The 20,859-nt window shown below is 34.5% G+C and overlaps 2 protein-coding genes across 2 annotated transcripts; both read right to left on the reverse strand.

Annotated features, from left to right (window-relative positions):
• Window positions 1–1,463: 1,463 nt before the first annotated feature.
• On the reverse strand, window positions 1,464–5,673 carry LOC113694314 (uncharacterized). Its single transcript, XM_027213230.2, has 5 exons — window positions 4,919–5,673; window positions 3,314–3,398; window positions 3,033–3,202; window positions 2,344–2,618; window positions 1,464–1,790 (listed from the first exon to the last, which is right to left on the reverse strand). The coding sequence occupies exons 1-5, from the start codon at window positions 5,292–5,294 to the stop codon at window positions 1,614–1,616; spliced, it is 1,083 nt and encodes a 360-aa protein (XP_027069031.1). The 5' UTR covers window positions 5,295–5,673; the 3' UTR covers window positions 1,464–1,613.
• Window positions 5,674–7,279: 1,606 nt separating this feature from the next.
• On the reverse strand, window positions 7,280–10,005 carry LOC113691885 (cytochrome P450 93A3-like). Its single transcript, XM_027210211.2, has 2 exons — window positions 8,980–10,005; window positions 7,280–8,046 (listed from the first exon to the last, which is right to left on the reverse strand). The coding sequence occupies exons 1-2, from the start codon at window positions 9,886–9,888 to the stop codon at window positions 7,408–7,410; spliced, it is 1,548 nt and encodes a 515-aa protein (XP_027066012.1). The 5' UTR covers window positions 9,889–10,005; the 3' UTR covers window positions 7,280–7,407.
• Window positions 10,006–20,859: the final 10,854 nt, after the last annotated feature.

Genomic DNA, 20,859 nt, shown 5'->3' on the forward strand with positions numbered 1-20,859 from the left:
TTACAAGGATTGGATTGGTATCCAAATAGTGAATTGAAGAGATTAATTAACTGGGAAATTTAGTGAATTTTGAATGGTAAGATATGTCACTCTTTTCCATCCCCCGGGTAGATAATTCAAGGCATGTCTCTTCTCTACCAACTAATTTCAATCTGAACAAAATTGGATAAAGGTGTACAAACCTAAAAAGCAAGAAAATTGAATATATCTGTTGGGTTTTGACATAGCAATCATGACAAGGATCGTTGGGTTGGACTTTCTTCTCTTCTGAAAGAGTCTAATTCTAGCGTCCAAATCTTTTTTAGCATCCTGTCGATAGAAAATCTTGACCTTCAACCTCATCAACTTGCTAGAGGCTCGACATTGAAAATCAAGTTAAATAAAAAGTGAAGTCAAAATTAACTGCATCTTCCAAATCTACATTTGACATGTATTGTGTTGTTGTCAGTGCAATCCAGAATTTGTCATGTTTAAGCTTTTGATTGAGCAATTATTAGTGCTGCAGGGAGATGAGTTTCTAGTCCTCATTATCCGCTATGTTTCATTTCGTTTGTTGAAACTTCAAACTTTCTGCTTTTTTTTCTCTTTTCTTCTGAGCGAAACTTCACAAAACAAGAGGGAAAAAAGAGAAAGAGAAAGATCATTCATTGCAGCAGTTCATGGCCACGAAAAATAGCTGAGAAGAACAAGAAGTCATTACGCGTATTTCGTTGGGGTGAAATTGAAACATGTATTAGTCAAAGACTAGTAGCTTTTTGGTTCTCTAATCTTCCTACCATCCATTGCTGTTTTGTACTACCCTCCCCTGATAAAGCTTCTCCAGTTAGCTACAGATTTAGCCAGCAGATACCCTTCTTGAAATTTGACTTTTTTTTTTGGAACAGGTACAGAGCACAACGTTGCAGGGGATAGACGATATAATACTTACATTCTCTTCACATCAGAGTTTGACTGAGACAATCATCTTAATCTCCATTATTGCATTAGCAGCTAACATTTGTCACATTACGCATAAGAGAGAATTGAAATTTTGATTTGATACACAATTACTCGAAACCTTGTTTGGGTTGCATTTTTCTGGATTTTTTGTAGAAAATTATTGTAGCGATTTGATATATGTGAAGTAAAAAGGTGATTGGGAAATGAATTCATAGAAAACATAGCAATTTTTCTTTAGAAAATTGCTGTCCAAACAAGGCCGTTTGGTGAATTTTAACCCTCATGCAAACTGATCAGCTTTGTGCTGTTATTATTAAACTGTAAATGGTCCAACTAAATTTTTTTATTGTTTGATCAAGTAGACGGACTATGATGATGATGTCAAAAACTGCACAGAAAAAAAAGGAGGAAATTTTAAAGTGGCTTGCTTACAATTAATATTTCATTATTTGATGTCTGTGCCCAAAGACTTTTCTTGATTTTGCAACATAGCGGAAGAAAAGAAGCAAGAAACAGAGTAAAGATGAAGATAAACAGACGAGGCAGCTTTTTTGGTTCATTAAAAAGCTTTGTAGTGTTCTGTTGTCAGTTCAGTATACAAGTTAACTGAGTATTGGAATGAAGAAGAAAACCAACCTAATTATGAGGTTTCCTCTTCACAAGCTAAGCCATTGTCATGAAGGGTCTTCTTTCCACTCTAATCTGTCAAGGGCATCAACAATTGCCTTGCGAAATTGACCGCCATGGAGAAGGATGGATGAGACATGACCACCAGTAACCCATCTCACTTCTGAGCCAGGCCAAGCTTTTTGAAGCTCCAGCACCGAGTGCTTTGGAATGTATCCATCATCCTGAAATTGGCAGCGCATAATACATAACTATGTCCAATATTGAAACTGCTACTGAGCCATACCAAAACAATTCTTTCAATATAACACCAGTTCTTGAGTAAACTTTGAGCAAAAAGCAAATAGCTTTTGGGCAATAATGCTCTGAAAGCCAACAAATTCATATTTCAGAAACCAGTCCAAGAAAGAGTGACTGAAGCAGAAACTTCTGATCATCTAATTTTGAAACAGAAAAAGGCTTTGGCTTGCTGTACATACAAACTTGATGCATCAATTAATTATGTGGCCAAGAGTAACAAAACTGAAGTCAGACAGATTGAGAGCCTTTCCTACTTAAGTAGTCTTTATATGCGTTTTTCCTTGAAATGTTCATTCAAAACATGGCTACTGAAGAAGACAAACGTGAAGTGGAAAAAGAAAGAATGTAATGATTGAAGATGTAAAAACTTTGCCAAAGGGGACAAAAACTTAAGGATGCAATCATATTCTTGTCAAATGCAATCATGTTGTTGTCAAAATACAGATCAATAGTCACACAGCAGGATCTAACACTTACAGTGGCTGCAACAAATATAACAGATTTGGGATTTTTGGGTATTGGAAACCGAGTGACATCTGTGAGAGAGAGCACATTTCTCATCCTGTCTCTCACTTCCTCGAGGGTCGTTGCAGCCTTCTCCATAGCAAGGTCATCTCTCAGCGCATCCCATGCAGTGGCATGTTTTAGCACCCCTTCGCAGAATGCCACAACAGCAGAATGTGGAGAGAGAAATGGGAGAGTTGCAATAGGTGTAGGGTGTAAAGATCCAACCATTGCTGCATGTACTCCCCCTAGATATCATATAAAAGTAAATTTGAAAGTAGAAAAGAGCCAAAAGCTACGTCAATGTCTTTTCTTATTCTCCAAAAGTTTGTCCTATAGCCTTTTCTCGAATCTTCCTGATACAGCTAATTGAAAAATAGTTCTTTCATCTACAAATTAGTAACTCAAACAAGAGGCAACATTCAAATTCCTCCAATTTTCTGACTAAATTTTGCCAAATGAGTGAGTTAATTCATGAGACTATGATGACTAGACCTATTCAATCTACTTGTCCACAAGTCCTATGATTTTCCCTCTGGCTATATGTTCACAAGTAAATTTCTTGAGTTTCAGGAGAATTTGGTAAGGAGATGAGGATACTTGAATGCTAAGAAAAATCAAAACTTATCAACCTATAATCAAGAAAATGGCTATAGTCTTACCCATGCTAATTCCGCATACACCCATTTTTCCAAACCCAGCTTCAGAGTCCAACCAATACAGAAGACTTCTAGCCTCCTCAATTGTGACTCTTCCCAGTAGCAGCAAGTCACTCACACACAAGAGTTTTGCACCACGCTGAAGAAAAGGACGTCTTTTTCCATAGAAGGGACTACAAAATATGTTTATCGCCAATAAGATGCAATAATCATATGAAGCATCTTCAAGGAAAACTTTTTGGATCTGCTCTCAAAAATTTACAAATATGCAAAACTTATCTGACCTCTCAAGTACCATGGTTGCTATATTCTCCTTCAGCAATGGTCCACCAAGTCGCAATCTTCGTTCAAAAGTATGATCTCCAGTACCTGAAAATAAAATATCTCATGATGTACCAAATCTATCATCAGCAGAAAAACAAACAGTTAAAACCAAAAGGACAACCAGCAAAGAGATCCAGCACAACAACAATTCAAACTGCTGTAGCATTTAACAGAAAGGCAAATCGTAAGCAGATATATCATTTTCACTTGTACAGTGGCAAAACATCCTTGCATCGTAGACCTTTCTATGTTACATCTGTTCAAGAAATCTTGTTTCTAAGAGAAGTATCTAGTACCTAATACCAGGTTTAGAATATACAACCCTTTGGAATTGGGATTCGATTTATCTCAACATCTTCACTAAGATTTGAGACAATAAGAACCTCAGTAACCATGTCCTTCAATAAGTTCAAAACAATTCAAGTTTCTGATATAATTTACTAGGTTCCTCTTTATCAGCCATAATATTGATATGCCAGTTCTCCTTGCTTGAAAATGTTTCACATGCAAATATGCTGGAAAAAAATATGTCTGAAGTTATTATAATATCAACAGTGATTGACTGTGAACATATCTTTTCTCTTGTTTCACAGCGAAACCAAAAGCAAGCAATTACACTCCACATTAAGTCTGCAAAACATTGTCCAAGAAGTCATTATTTAGCACAGAAAATGCACTAGACTGTTTAATAAATTTAAGCTTCATGAGAACTGTCACCTCCTATTGTGAATAAAGCTAATACATACTATGGCAGGTAGAACTGACCCTCTTGTTAACTTTGAGAATACAAAAGTGCTTAGTTCCTGGGACACTGACATTAGCTGGACAAGGAACGATCTTAGCTTGTAAAGTTTCATATTTCTTAATTACTGAAGTGCAACAGGAGGCCTAGGCTTTGAGGGGAAAAAAATCAACAGAACGAGGCATAGATTTGGTGTAAGATCCTATGATATAGCCTAAACAATGATACACAGCTAAAGGTGGATAAACGATTACTTGTTATTTGTGTTCATCCTTCAACAAAAACTAAGAAATAGTCCCCGTCATGCTGAAAACATAAACCATAGAAGAAACTTTAGTATCAGGAGTAAACCACAGATAAATGCAATAAGCGTGAAATTGAAAGGCCAAATCATCTAAATTAAGAAGTAAGCAAATCATATTGCAAATCCGACATTAAATTTTACCGTGTAAAATTACAATTTATACTTGCTTAATCAGAACCTTTGAGAGTTCTAAAAATTAACATTCATGTGCACTGAAAATATCATACTGGTCAACACACAATATAAGGACACACAGATAGATATATAGTCCCACAATTAACAGAACAGAAAGTTTCACTTTTTTTTTGTCTTAAATTGAAATTCAGCAATTACATGAACTAACTCACTCTTCATTCTCTCCTAATCCATATTACTACAACAATTGAGAAATTTAAGCAATCATAGCAAGACGAATTTCTGAACCAATGATCAGATCATGAATAATATAGCCAACCAAAAGCAAAATCTTCTAGTAAGATAAAGCATAGCATTGAATTGAATTAAAATACAGCACATTACCGGCAAGGTGAACCACACAGGACATCCTATGAGGAGAAACAAATTTTGGAGCAAGAAACGCAACCCTTCCATGGTGACTCTCAGTAGGCAATGCACTGAGAAGCTCCTCATCACAAGGCGTTTTAAACACCCCTTCTTTCAAACAAGCTGCCTTGGATTCCCAAACGATTTTCCATATGGGCTCAACCAACATGGGAGGCCAATTCTGCCCTTCAACATTTGGGAATAACTGGTTTATCATTCTCTCAAATAGCTCAAGCTTATTTCCACCCCACCCTCTTGAAAAAAATGGCGGGGTAATCTTTGTTCTGTGCAGAACCGCACCATATACATGATCCAATACATAGTGGAGCATTCCCAGATTTACAGTTACCATTGTTAAGCCAAGCCCAGAAATTTAATCACTCAAAATTCCCAATAAAAAAAAATAAAAGAAAAAATTTTATAAGAGGTTAAAGATTCATTTTTTTACAATAAAAAAGATCAATTTTAACGATCAAAGAATGCAAATTAGATCCATCATTGAAAATGGTCCATACATTACAGCTTTAGACCTACAAGATTGCTGATGAGCAAAAAAAAGGTTAAATAAATTTCTAGTTGGATCTGATAAGAAGATAAAAGTGATTGAGGAAATTGCTTTTTGCATTAGAATATAGCACTAAATAGATGCCAGTTTAGTTGGGCGGTAGAGAGGGAGGAGTGGGAAGTTTTCGGGCAAGAACAGAAAATTGTGGGCGGAGGATGAGGATTGATGAGGTGGAGCCGGAGAAAATGTGGAGCGCACGTGCATTGTGCCAACTCAGCCACTGGATTTATTTATTTCATTATTATTGAGGATTTGTTTATTTGGATAATGATTGTTGGGGCCCAAATAGAAGAATTCAGTTTGTGGATAAGACTTGTACCTTAGCAGCAGGCCCGGGCCATCCCTGTTGCAACAAAATTAAAGTAAATAAAACAGGAGCAACAGCAAAATTGAACCAAAGACAGAGATGGCAACAGGTCGGGGGACGGCGGCCCAAACGTCCCCCGTCCCGCTTCCCCACAAGTGTTTGCGGATGATAATTTGATTTTTTTTTTCTAGAAGTGTTTATTCAATAGATCAAAATTAAATTCAAAAAATAAAATAAAATATGAAGGTGAAAAAAGTGAAAAAATAAAAATGAAATAAGAAAGTGTTGAAATAAAATATCAAGAAAATTAAGAAACTCAATTTGATTGTATAGATAATATTTGGGAATACTCGTAGAACAGGTAACATGCTTGTGCCAAATGTCAACTAGGAATTTGGATAGAAATAGAATAAAGGTTATGTTTAGTTGCTGAATATTCTAAATTTATTATTATTAGATTATATAATATAATATATTTATTTTTATTAATAAATTGAAACGAGGGACAAGACGAGGGATTTAAAACAGTCGGGGGGAGGAGGGAGAAAAATCCCCCTCGCCCCATTACTCCTCCCACGAGACAAGCGCTCGCCCCCATTGCCATTCCTACCAAAGAACGAGTGAAAACTGAAATGATATCTACCAATGAGTGTTTGAGTTGAAGATTAAGAGGATGTTTGGATCGTTTTTTTTTTGGAGAGTTTTTGGAGAAAAATTAACGTACTATTTGTTTTAGAATGTGATGTATATAAAGTAAAAAAGTGATTAGAAATTGTGTATAATGAATATTCAAGAAAAATAAAAAAATTGTCTAAACAAGTCTAAGTAAACTTGGCTGTGCCATTTTTGCAATCTAACTTCATGAAAGAAAGAAAATCATTATGGATATATAAACAGTAATCAATTATATGCTAAAGTGATTATTATTATGAGTTTCTGAATTAACTCTTTTTTTCCTATAAGTGTATCAAACTTTGTTCAATTATTATACACTTTCGTTTTTGAAATGTTAAATGAATTTTTTGCTGATAGGTTAAGTGTACTGAATATACATTATGACTATCAAGAGGCATTGCATATGTTCTAGGGTGTAATCTCAGGCATCACTTCACTTAAAAAAAGTGCACATCTTAGTGTTAGAAATCCAATTACTTAATAAAGATTGTGAAACGAATTAATCTTTGACAACACGCCTTCTTTAATTACACGAGTCATAAATATCATGTCTTTTAAAAAAAAAAAAAATTCGTGAGATCTTTCTCATGATTCACCAATGTTTATATGAGCATCAACCAAAAACATTTTATAGTAGGCCGAGAAATGATCAACATTGTCCCTGAAATCATTATAAGTTGAGGTCTAATTGTTCGCCATAATCTGAAAATACAAAAAAAAAAAAAAAAAAAAAAACAAAGCATAATTCTTTCCTATTAAGGTGTAACAAAACAAAAAAAATACAAGAACGTAATCCAAAATGACAAGCATTTCATCAAAGTTCATTCAAAACAAAAGAGAAGAGTTTCATAAACATATAATTTCCTTACCCTCCTCAAACATAATTTATTATTTGCAGTTTCTCAATACTAGTTAATTTCATATTGGAAGTGGATTGAACCTAGCCTTTGGGACGCAAACTAAAGGACGAGCTTTCGGAAGGGTAATACCAGGTCCTTCTTCCATATCCACTTTACCATTTCCTTCACCATTAACATTCCACTCAAAGCACTGAAGCATTGCTGCAAGACTTGTTTGAACAACTTGTAAAGCCAATGAAGTTCCAGGGCAACCTCTTCTCCCACTCCCAAATGGCAACAGATGAAAATGCTGCCCCCTTACATCTGGCTGGCTTTTGCTGACATTCCCCACTTCAAAAACAAACCTCTCTGGACGAAATTCAAGTGGATTCTCCCAGTAATTGGGGTCCCTTCCAATAGCCCATACGTTAACGAGAAGTCGAGTTTTTGCTGGTATGTGGTAACCTGCAACTTCGCAGTCTTCACTAGACTCTCTTACGATCATCGGCCCTGTTGGATGAAGCCTCAGAGTTTCTTTTACTATAGCTTGAAGGTAAGGAAGTTTTGAAATATCTGATTCATCTATAAGTCCGTTTTTTCCTATGTTAGAGTCAATCTCTTGGACTGCCTTTTGCATAATGTGTGGATGGTTGATTAACTCTGACAGTGCCCATTCTAGTGTAATGGCTGAAGTGTCAGTCCCAGCTGCAAATATGTCCTGCAAGAATTTGAAACAGATTTCAATTTCATCATCAGACTGAACTGCCATACTTCCTATCACATTCATCGGACGAGATCTCTACAGACATGATATTTACTGACTCAGAATACGAGGGTTTCTCAACCAGCTCCAAGAATTTTCTGAACTTGACAAAAAAATTTTTTAGGTGTGTCTTTTCAGCGTGCAATTTGATCTTTGGAAGATGATTGAGGTGAAGAAAAAGTTTAACTAAAAAGCCCATGAAACAAATCCATGAATTCCGTGATCCATGGGCAACAAATTCTCTCTTTTATCTTTTTTTTTTTTATTAAATATTTAATCCAATTGCAGCAAGTTAAGCAAGCCTATGAGCATCCGAACATCATCTGAATCAGAAGTCAAGAATCCAAGTTGGCCCACACGGTACTATGTCTGAGTTCACATCTTAGAAATCTTCATTTAGTTGGTTAATGTTGAGTCCAAAACTCCCCTAATTACGTTTGACAGCTTCTGAATTCTTTTATGTTCTCCTGACGAGGAATATGGTACTTGGGGTTGGGACTTGGAAGCCGGCACTTCAAAGCATGCATTCATTTAAAAATACCCTATGGTACAGAGTAGCATGCCACTGATATGGACATGGAAGCAAGGAAACGAGAAAAAGTTCCTAAGTCACTGGAGCATGCAGAAAATTTAAGCACTCTCACTCCACTTGCCACAAAAACAGGGCATTTAGTATACTTTAACTGCAAAATTGTTGTGTGTACCGTTTATTTCTTGAGCAGATCAAATGAACAATCATCTAGTTTCGACCTTTGACTATTTTGATGAACATCCTGTGTCTGATGTATTGACTACCCTGATGGTAGTAGATGCGGTATTCTTGTTGCAGAAATCAACTGCGACAATAAAAGGTAAAAGTAAACAAGAGGAGGCTGCCATGAGTTTTACCAGGATAAAAGCCTTGATGTTCTCTCTTGTCAGTCTTATGTCTGAGCTTTCATCTTCGGATATATCGAGCAATATATCAAGTAGATCCTTCATTTGTTGACCTGCATCATTGTTTTGCCGACGCTTCGTCCTTGTCTCTTGATGTTCCTCTATGATCTTCTCAATCATTACGTCAAACCTCTCAGCTGCATCTCTAATCCTCTTCTTAAATCCCTGCAAATCCAAATTCTTGCAAAACCAGATAAAATCAGATACATTAAACTTCCCAGTGAGCTCTGCTATCTCATGAATTATTGTCTTTATGTCTGCAGCCTCATTTTCATTTTCAGAGCATCGTCTGCTCATAGCCATTCTTGATGCCACATTGTTTGCAAGCCTAATGAGCTCTGCACCAACATCAACTGCCTCACCAGCTTTAGATTTTCGCGATAGCAGCTCCATAAAACGCGTTATCTCATCGCGTCTAACTGGAAGTAACAGGTCTAGCGTCCGACCTCCAAGAAGTTCAGTCATGCATAGCTTTTTCATGAACTTCCAATAAGGTCCATAGGGGGCAAAGATAAAACCCTGTAAACCATATGTTATGTAGTCAACAACAGCAGAATTGGGTCGGTTAGAAAAGGAATTTTCATGTGTTTTGAGGAACTCTTTCGCCATTTCGGGTGAAGAAGCAACAACACAAGGAACAGACCCGAGGAACAAGTGAAGTAAAGGTCCATAGCGATTTGAGAGTTTGTGGAGAGCTTGATGGGGTATTGGAGCAAGAAGATGGAGGTGACCGATGATCGGTAAGGCTAGCGGGCTTGGAGGAAGGCGAGAAAGTTTTGGATTTCTGAATAGTACATGAAGGAGAACGGTGGAAATTAGCCAAATTAGGAACAGAAAAATGTAGCCCTGGATATCGGCCATGATTGAATGCTAATGTGAAAGACTGACTTTGTAAAGCTGAAAGTCCAGTGTTGCTGCTTATATTGAATATTCAAACTATCACAGTTGATGTTTCCTTTTCGTTTAAGCCTTTGTCTTGTCTCCTTCCTGCACTTCTTTTATTTTACCGATATTTATCCTTTAAAGATTCCAAATAACCCTGTGCTTTTTGCAACTGCATGCTGCTTATGTCTTGCACCTTGACCGTTTCTAAAATTGCATCCAGACAACAAGGATAAGATTTTGTTGCAGTTTTTAGCTGAACTCTTGCTGATTCAGCTATAAATCCTGATCCACATATTCCTGATATGGTCGTGTTGTGATGGATTTCTGACTCAGTGGTTCCTCACAATTGTTGCCTGTTCTAGTTATGTATATTCTTGTAACTGAATAGAGTAAAGGGCAAATTACATTTTAACCTCCTGTGATTTTCGCAAAAATCACGTAACCCCCCATGATTCAAAAAGCTATACATAAACCCCCTGTAATTTGGGTTAAACAGTCAAATAGATGGAAAGCATGAATGGTGACGATTCGTGGGCAAAACGCGCTGATTGTACTGATAGCAGTCAGAAACATTCCCATATTACCCCTAAAAGCTTCTTCTTTTTTGCGGGCTTGATATTGAATCCTCATGTTTGCATTTCTGGGAGAGTTTGTTCTGAGCTTGAGACCCCCGGCCCCGGTGATGACGGACTCACCGAAATTGTTGCCGCCGGAGGACTTTGAATAATCATATTCTGGGAGAGTTTTTATTGTTAGATTACTGTCAGTTTGCAATTCTGGGAGAGTTTTTATTGTTGCCGCCCGAAGTCCTCATATTACTCCTACTCCCCGAGCATTATTACTCCTACTCCTAAGAATGTCATCCTTGGCCACTTTGACGGACAAAGACCGGTACTCACTTCCCTTCAGCCTGCAACTTGGCTCATAATCCCCTTCTTCTCTCTCCTTGCTGATGTTGCTGCGGGGTGGCTTATTAGTCATAATTGGAGGGAGATCGAGTATTTCAGAAACTTCAATGCTGAAACCCCCGAGCTTAGCAGCCGAACAAGGCTCACTAACATTTTTGATCAATTCTGGTTGGTTCAAGAGAGCCTTGTTTTCGACTGATTTGCACAGACAAGAAGCTGACCCTGAGAGCATGCCCTGGACGGTTGTTTCGGCAGGGGTGCCGCGGGTAGAGCAAAATTCAAAATGCTCAAATGCATCACTGATTTATTAAAGTCTGAAGCCCGATAGTTTCTGTTCAAAATACTCAAGTGCATCTTATATGCTAAACTGATGTAAAAAAACTTACCAGATGCAACAATAGCTTTTGTGACACTCTTTCACTGCTACTTTTTGATCTTCAATGGTAAATCTACGGTTTTAATTTTGTGGGTTAAATTTTCTCTCTTTCATTTGGCGGTCATGTTTTTTCTCTTCCTTTCTCACGACAAAGATCAGAACAAGGGAGAATCTGACTTCATCTGCTTTTTTTTTGTATTTATATTAGGGTAATTTGGACATTTTGCCCACGAATCGTCATGATTAGTGCTTTCCGTTTATTTGACAATTCAACCCAAACTACGGGGAATTTATGTATAGCTTTTTGAATCATGGGGGGTTATGTGAATTTTGCGAAAACCACATGAGGTTAAAATGTAATTTGCCCTAGAGTAAATTTTACATGGTTTTTTAGCATCTTTTCAATTTAAACATTACATAGTGTGAAGTTTTCTTCAGTTTTTTTGTTATACAATTTGTCAGTGTTCTAGTATTCATATTCTCTTGCCTAATGTCACATTTGGTTTCCTGAAAATCCATTCTGGCCGGCAAACTTTCTTGAAATAATAGACAAATCGCTACTGTTTGTACTCCTTGGTCATAATTTTTGTCCCTAAACTAGTGGTTGAATAATGCAACTTACTTTTCAGGTCTGTTTGTTTGGGTGGAAAATGTTTTCATTTTCCAGTGTTTGGTAACCAAATAATTGGGGAAAATAATTTCTTAGGAAAAAATTTTACTCCAAAGCAATGGAAAATAACTTACCCTTTCCTCTAACTGAAGTTATTTTACTCCAATCGAACATCTATCAAGCGTCTCTCACGTCAAAATAAAACCACTTAAAAAAAAAAGGCAGACTTGAGAGATAGATGGAGACGGAGAGAGAGGGAGATGTCGGCAACAATCTCTGATGGCGAGATGACAGGTTGGCAACCATCTCCGGCAACAGGATTGCGATGGCTACGTGTTTCAGGTGAGATTCTAGTGCTATACGAAGGCAACCCACCGTTCTTCATTTTTTAATATTTTTATACAAACAATAGTACATTAATTGGCTGTTACAAAAATTCATTATTGTTTTTTTTTACTTTATTTGTTACGGTGCTCATACTAGACTGTAGACTTTAATTTCTTTTCACTACTAGTGCCACCAAATAAGAGGATTCATTATTACTTGAACCACTTTTTGGAGTGAAAAAAAAACAAAATTATTGATGTGAAGATGGAATGTTATGACTTGAAAATCAATTATTCTAGTAATTAATTATGTACAATAGGAATATTCTTTTCTAGAGAAGCTTTCAGCAGTGAGAGTGAAAGATACATGTCACAATAAGCATGGCGTGTGATTGATATTTGACAATGAATGGTCAGTAATTTGTTTATTGCATGAGGGGAAATTTTTTGTTCATATATACATTTCTCTAAGATTTTTGTCAAGTTAAATAATGAGATAAATTTTTTTTAATTTTGCATAGGAAGGAGCATGCGATTATGTAGAAAATAAAGATAAAGAGGTAAAAGTGACAAAAAGGTTGGAAAATATTTCAAAAGGTAAACAAACACTAAAAATTGAAGTAAGAAAATATTTTCAATTGGCTAACCAAACACCTGAAAATGATGAAAGGGAAATGATTTTCCTGGAAAATTACTTCAATATTACTCCTAACCAAATGGACCCGAAATATATGTCGTTTTCATTCTTCTCTAATTTTGCTCCTCAATTTTCTACAGTCCAAGGCTCAAAGTCAGGGCAGAAACTAAAAATTACCAACGACTTTAATTACTTGATCCACGCAAATTATTTCGTCAGCGGCTATCAAGAAAGACTTTTCCAAATCAATCATTTCAAAGTCGGGACTCAGGAGATCTAATCCCCTGCCTTCGGCCCTTCACTGAACTAAAACTCGGGGCCAATCCTCGGTCTTCCGATTGGGCCAGGCCACTCGCTAACAATGCAAAGAGAGCCTTGCTCTTCTGGCGCTGTCCTGCTTTCATCCAAAAGTAAATTAGTACTCAATTAGAAGGATCCCTAACGAAAAATTTATTAAGCTCTTCGAGGCAAAATCTAATTGGAAAGGGTTATTGTATTTTACCCCTCTAACGTTTTGAACTACTATTAATTTCTTCGTTAACATTGGGCCTGTTTGGAACCTGAGTTTTTTGAGAGTTTGTCTAAAACTTTACTGTAGTGCACTGTAGAAGTTTTTGAAAAAATTTTGTAAAAATTTTTGTAAGGTGAAAAACTTTTTTGTAGAAGTTTTTAAAATGTTACTATAGACGTTTTTTGGATTATTTTTAGAGGTATTTTTAAAACATATTTTTGAGCATTTTATAATTTATAATTTTTATATTTTTATATTTTTAAACATTTATGCATTTATAATACATTTATAAATATTTAGAAATAAATATATTTATATATTTATATAAAATATATATAAATGTATTATATTATATATAATACGTAATATACATATATTTATAAATGTATGACAGGTGCCGAACCTGTGCAATAATAAATACCTACTCGAGAAAAATACAGATTTTGTATATAGCGGTGAGTAGGGTCGAATCCACAGGGACTGGGGATAATTCGTTTCTTCTAGAGTCCAAAGTATGGGGGGTTTTGGATTAAATGCTAACTAAATAAATTAACTGCAGAAAATAATTAATTAAAAGAAATAACTAAGAGAAACTCTAGCCAAGGATACACTTCAGAAATGGTTCATGCAACTGATCATTGATGCAGAAATAATTCCAACATTTAGTAATAGATTAGTTATAGTTGTCATGCACGCGATAAACAACCAACCCTTCCTTAATTTCTCGATAGCTAAGGTACGACCGTTAGCTATTTCTCTAACCCAAAAATAACCCTAAGTACGACCGTAGGATTTAATTTCTAGATTGCATTAATAATTAGAAAGGCCCAATCCTAACTAACAAACACGCTACGAGGGTTTGTTTAAGTTAGATCGTATGTTCCCCTGACATAAATCCAATTACGCCAGTTGCTACTGAGATAGAGATAACGAACAATTACGGATTCAATTACCCCTATTTAGCAAAATAGCCTATATGAATAATTAAATATTGCGCATCTATTCAATCACTCACATGAGCTATAGCAATTAAAAGCAGGAAACATATAAATATCAATAAATTAAGGAAACAATTAAAATAAATTAGATCTCACAGTAATTGTTGAACCAAATCTTCAGTTGTCCCCTTGACTAGAATTGAGAGGTTAGTCCTCCATTAATGGAGAACAACCATGCGAAAGAATAAAACTAAACTATGCTAAGAGCTAAGCTAAAACTATTGAATGATCCCCCTGTACGTTTTGCCTCCTTTTTAAAGCCAACAATGACTCAAGTTATCTAGTGGTCCCCACGGATTAGAAGTCAAGGAGCAAAAGAATTGGAGCCCTGCCGAATTGCTTGTTTCCTATTGCCAGTAGAGCTCTAATCTCCTAATCAGCAAGCAAATGCAGTCTGTCTCTTCCTCTCCTTGTGGGCCCTCTTCCTCTCCTTGTGGGCCAGGTCGATGGAGCTTTCTTGAAGTCTCCCACTTATGGAGCAAGTCCGTACTTTTTGGTAGTTTTCTGCTTCATTCCTGAAATTAAGTCCAGATACCAAATATGAGTAAATATTAACAATTAAGCAATATTTGGTAAGGATAAAAAGGGAGATTAATAATAAAATAACCAACAATTAACACCCTATCAATGTATAAATGTATAATTAATATAAATGTATAAATTATAAATGAATATTATATAAATGTATAAATTATAATTTAGAAATGTATATCATGATTATGTATAAATGTATTAATATAATTAATATAAATGTATAAATGTATTAATATTATGTATAAATGTATAATTAATATTGTTTATAATTTATAATTTTTATTGTTTAAATATTTATATGCATTTATGCATTCATAATACATTTATAAGTATTTATAAATAAATATATTTATATATTTATATAAAAATATATAAATGTATTATATTATATATAATACATAATATACATATATTTATAAATATATAAATGTATATATTATAAATAAATATTATATAAATGTATAAACTATAATTTATAAATATATATGATGATTATGTATAACTATATTAATATAATTAATATAAATGTATAAATGTATTAATATTATGTATAAATGTATAATTAATATTGTTTATAATTTATAATTTTTATTGTTTAAATATTTATATATATTTATGCATTTATAATACATTTATAAATAAATATATTTATATAGTTATATAAAATATATAAATGTATTATATTATAAATATATTTACAAATATAAATACATAATATAATACATAATATATAATATATTTACAATATAAATGTATTATATTATAAATATTATAAATGTATTATATTACAAATATAAATGTATTATATTATAAATATTATAAATGTATTATATTACAAATATAAATGTATTATATTATAAATGGATTATATATAATACATAATATAAATATATTTACAAATGTAATAATTGTATATTATTATAAATGAATATTATATAAATATATTAATTAATATATTATAAATATATAATATTATGTATAAATGTATTAATATAATTAATATAAATGTATAAATGTATTAGTATTATGTATAAATGTATAATTAATATTGTGTGTTAATATTATGTATAAATGTATTATGTTATACATAATACATAATATAATTGTATATAAATATACATAAATATATATACATAAATGTGTAATATATATAATATGTATTATATATATTAAAAATATAATATATAATATTTATATAAATGTATAATTACATATTTATATTAATATTAATTTATATGGTATATAATATTTATATAAATATATAAAAATATATTTTAAATAAAATAAAATATTTATAATATGTTTAAATAAATATATAAATATATAATATTATAAATATATAATATATATAATAAATTTTTGAGGGTGACGGACCAAAAATTCAAAAAAAAATTTTGAGGTTATCGGCGGCGCCGGAATAGGTGACCGGCGTCGGGAGAGGTGGTGGAGGCAGTGTCTGGTGTGGTGGGTTGGGTGAGGGAGGAAGAAAAGTTTTTGAGAAATTTTTTGTGTATAGATTTGTGAAGTGTGTAGGTAAAAAATTTTGAAAAATTTTTTGGGGTTCCTGTAGCAAAAGTTGTTAAAAAACTAGTAGCTAAAAAATTTGGTAAAAAACTAGGGTGCCAAACAGGCCCATTATTTTGTTAGTTGCTCTACTCTCAAAACTAATTGTCCAACGGTGTTTGTTAGTTCGGGCAAACAATTATGTTTAATTCTTAAAATCATTATTACATTACCCCATAAACTATAAGCTTATTATTAATTTACCCCCTAATATTATTATTTAGGTACTTGACTTCATTGTAAGCGATTTTAGCATGTTGAAAGGGTTTAGAAGAAGATACCTTCCTCTCTTTTATAATTAAAAAAGAATCAAGAATTTAGAATGGTTCTTCACCTTTATTATTTCACCCTTTTTAATACCAAGAAAAAAAAGTCAAAGGTGTTCTTCTGCCTTTTTTTTCCTTGCACTTTTATTGATACTAAAAGAAAACAAGAAAAGAGAGATAACTAAATTGCGAAAAAGAAAGAAGAACAAAAAAGAATATAATACTTTTATTATTTTAAAATCACTCCTTACTCTTCCATCCATCACTCAACTCTTACCTACCTTGAAATCATGATAATATTGGATTCTTTTATATTTTTCTCCTATTCAAAATTGAGTTTTTTGTGTCCCTCTTACCCATTTCTTTTTTTCTTGGTATGAATAATATTTTAAAAAAGAAAGAAGAAAAATTATTTTTCTTTTATTTTCTTGGTACTCTTAGAGTAAAAAAAAAAAAAAGAAGAATAGCGATTCCAATTGTTAATTTTTTTAAAATTATATACGACCCAAGGATATTTCATTTAAAACTTTTCAACATGCTAAGTTGATTGAACAGTGGGATAAAATAGTTAAAGAAAAACACCAAAGAGTAAATTATAGGGATGGCAATGGAAGCGAGTGTTCATAGGGAGACATGTGGACTTGGGGGAGGGGAAGGAAGGGAAGGGAAGGGAATGGGGGAATTTTCTTCTTCCATCTTAAATGGGGTAGGGGGCGGGGAAGCATAACTCCGACCTATTCCCCACCCCATCCCCTAAATATATATATATATATAATTACTAACACTTCTTTTTTTCATGTTAAATTATTAATACATCTATTTTTGTCATATTGTGTTAGGTTAAACTATTAATAGTACTTCTAATATTAGTTTTTCCAAATAATAGTACTATTAGTAGTAGTGGTGGTGGCAGTATTAGCCTTTTCCAATAATAAAGGGGTTAGGAATAGGTGCCTCTGTGGGCATTCGCTAGGGGATTGGAATGAGGTAGGGGCGGGGGGAAGTTATATGATAACGGGGCAGGGGGTAGGGTTCCTCTGTCCCAAAAACCTAGTTGTCATCCCTAATAAATTAATAGTGGGACTGTTGTTTGAGAGGATAAAGCGACATGTGACAATGACCATCTAACAGTGCTATAAGAGAGAAGGATATTTTTGTTCAAAATTTTTTTAACATGCTATGTTGGCTTAATAGTGTGGATAAGGTGGCTAAAAAGATAACGTGGTGGACTAAACTGATAGTACTGCTTTAATTTAAAAGACTGGAAACTCTAATTTTTCAAAATTGAGGACTTAGCAGTGAAAATCTATCTCTCAATATTCGACTTTTCCACTTATTTTGTATTGGAAAGTCGAAATTGCGTGAAGTTACGGGTAATTGTTGATCATGCAAAGCAACTGGTCAAATGAGCGGGACTAGATTGAACCTTGCAACTGATAATCAAGCTGAAGGATGAGCTCTAGGAAGAGTTGCACCTTTTCCCTCATCCATGTCAATTTTGCTATTTTCTTTTACAATCGATCTTCCATTCAAAACATAACTGAACCAAAGCAGCGAGGCTTGTTTGAACAATTTGCTGTGCCAGTGAAATTCCAGGCCAAATGGCAAGAGATGATAAATGTTGTCCCCTTACATCCAATTGGCCTTTTAGGCTTCCATTGTCTGTGAGAAATCTTTCGGGTTGAAATTCAACAAGGTTTTCCCAATACTTAGGGTCCCTAGGAATACCCTAAAACTTGAATATAAGTCTAGTCTTTGATGGTATGTGATAACCTTTAACAGTGCAACCTTCATTTATTGTCTCAAAACAACTCCCTCCCCTGGTGGATGAAGCCTTAGTGTTTCCTTAGCAATAGCCTGAAGGTAGGGAAGTTTTGCAATATCTGATTCTTCTTCAAGTCTTTTCTTTCCAATTACTAGTGGATTTCTTGTTCTGGTTTCTCCTTACATTAGGATAGTTAAAAAAATAAAAATAAAAAAAGGATCCCGTATTTGGAGAGAAACAAGGAAACCGAAAATAAAGGAGAGTTAGACTTGGGGAATGGGCGTTGGAAGGAATTCACAAGATAAATGGGAACATTCTTTATGCTGTACGACTCGATCGATGGGTGTAATCAAGGGGTTGTCATCAATTTTTTTGAATGCTTATTCTCCATTTTTTATGGATTTGATAGTTAAAAAAAGGACAAATTTCACTTTACTCCCTTGTGGTTTATTTTTACATAACCCCCATATGGTTTCAAAAGTTATACATAACCCCCTCATGGTTTGGATTAAAGTGTCAAAGTGACGGGAATGATTATTTTTAACGGAGTCAGTTAAAATGTCAAAAATACCTTTATGTAAAGTTGAAAATTATTTATTAACCAAGGGGGGTTATGTGTATATTTTGAAAACCATAAGGGGGTTATATGGTAAAGTATTTAACCATAAGGAGGTTATATGGTAAAATATAAAAATCATACGTGGTTAATGCGTAGGGATGGCAATGAGGACGGGTGCCTCCGAGTGCCCGCCCCGCTGGGGTAGAAATGGGGCAGGGGATGGGGGGCGGGGGCTGGGGCGGGGGCGAAATATTTACCCCTGCCTTAAAATGGGGCGAGGGATGGGGCAACGTACACCCGCCCCATCCCCCGCCCCGTCCCCCGCATAAATATATATATATATATAAAAGATGTTTGTCTAAAAGTCTTAATGAAAATGTAAATACGAGAGTCTAATGGAACAAGAATTCTTTCCATGGCCTATGATATCATTTATAAGCAGTTCCAACAACCATGGGTTTATTTTTTCCTTCATTTTGCTGATTTTTTCTTTTATGTTTTCTATTGATCTTTGCCTTTTGTTATTTCTGGATTTTAACTGTTCTTGGTATTTTTGGTTAGTGTTTGGAAATTCTTCCTTTCTCCTGTTAGTTCTCAAAAATGCTTGGACATATAAGGAGAGTTTTGCTTTTCGTAAGTTGATTTCTTTCCTCACGGGGGACCGCGGGGTACCACGGGGGAAACGGGGTGGGGGATGAGTGGCAAGGGACGGGGGATGGGGCGGGGGACGGGAGGAGTTATTTGACAACGGGGCGGGGGATGGGGGAAGGATCCCCCGCCCCATTGCCATCCCTATTATTGCGTCATGTATTTGTAAGGGTAATTTCGACATTTTTAGAAATTCCGTTATGAATGATTATTTTCGTCACTTTGACACTTTAATCCAAACCATGAGAGAGTTATGTATAGCTTTTGATATCATAGGGGAGTTATGTAAAAAAACGCTAAACCACAGGGAGATAAAATGTAATTTTTCCTTAAAAAAAGGAAATTAAAAAAGACAAAAATTGCGAGTGCGACATACACACATACCCAAATTAAGAAGAATAATATTGATTACCTTAAATGAAACCTTCTTATGCCATCAATTATACTCGTATCATAACATTTTATTAATAACTCCATACCCATACATGTCAGACCAAATAAATCAGAAGGCTAGAAGCTTGTTTTTCTTTCCACCTTTTCTATTTCTTGAAAGCCATAAAAAGATTATTCTCCAACATCGACGATAGGCTGTCAAGTATTGATTTTTCAGGAAATTCGGAAAACATTACTATAGTCAATATAAAATCCAACATCAAACAAGAACAATCAAAAAATGCAAAAGTTTTTGGCATATCCTATCTATGGTACTCTATGATTTATTTTGAGCTTTGCAGGGTAATATGCTCAATGACGTTGAAATATAAAAAACTCAACTAGGGATCCATATATATATTGCATATATTTTATAATATAAGGTATTGGGAGCTTCCAATTAAAGTTTGTTGTTGAAGATTGAAATTTCTTCAATTGCTGAAAATGAAGCTGCCCTGCTTATTGGCTTGTTTAATCCCTTGAAACAATTGGTCCAGTTGCTGGGAGTGGATTGAGCCTCGCAACAGGGACACAAACCAAAGGATGAGCCCTGGGAAGAGTTGCACCTTTCCCCTCTTCCATGTCAATTTTGCCATCTTCTTTACCATCAACCTTCCATTCAAAACACTGGACCATAGCAGCAAGGCTTGTTTGAACAACTTGTAATGCTAGTGAAATTCCAGGGCAGCCTCTTCGGCCGCTACCAAATGGCAAGAAATGATAATTTTGTTCCCTTACATCATATTGCCCTTTTAGGTTCCTTTCTTCAATAAGAAACATTTGTGGTTGAAAGTCATGAGGATTTTCCCAATAC

This window comes from Coffea arabica, chromosome 6c (genome assembly GCF_036785885.1).
Source record: "Coffea arabica cultivar ET-39 chromosome 6c, Coffea Arabica ET-39 HiFi, whole genome shotgun sequence".
In the NCBI taxonomy this organism is placed as follows: domain Eukaryota; kingdom Viridiplantae; phylum Streptophyta; class Magnoliopsida; order Gentianales; family Rubiaceae; genus Coffea; species Coffea arabica.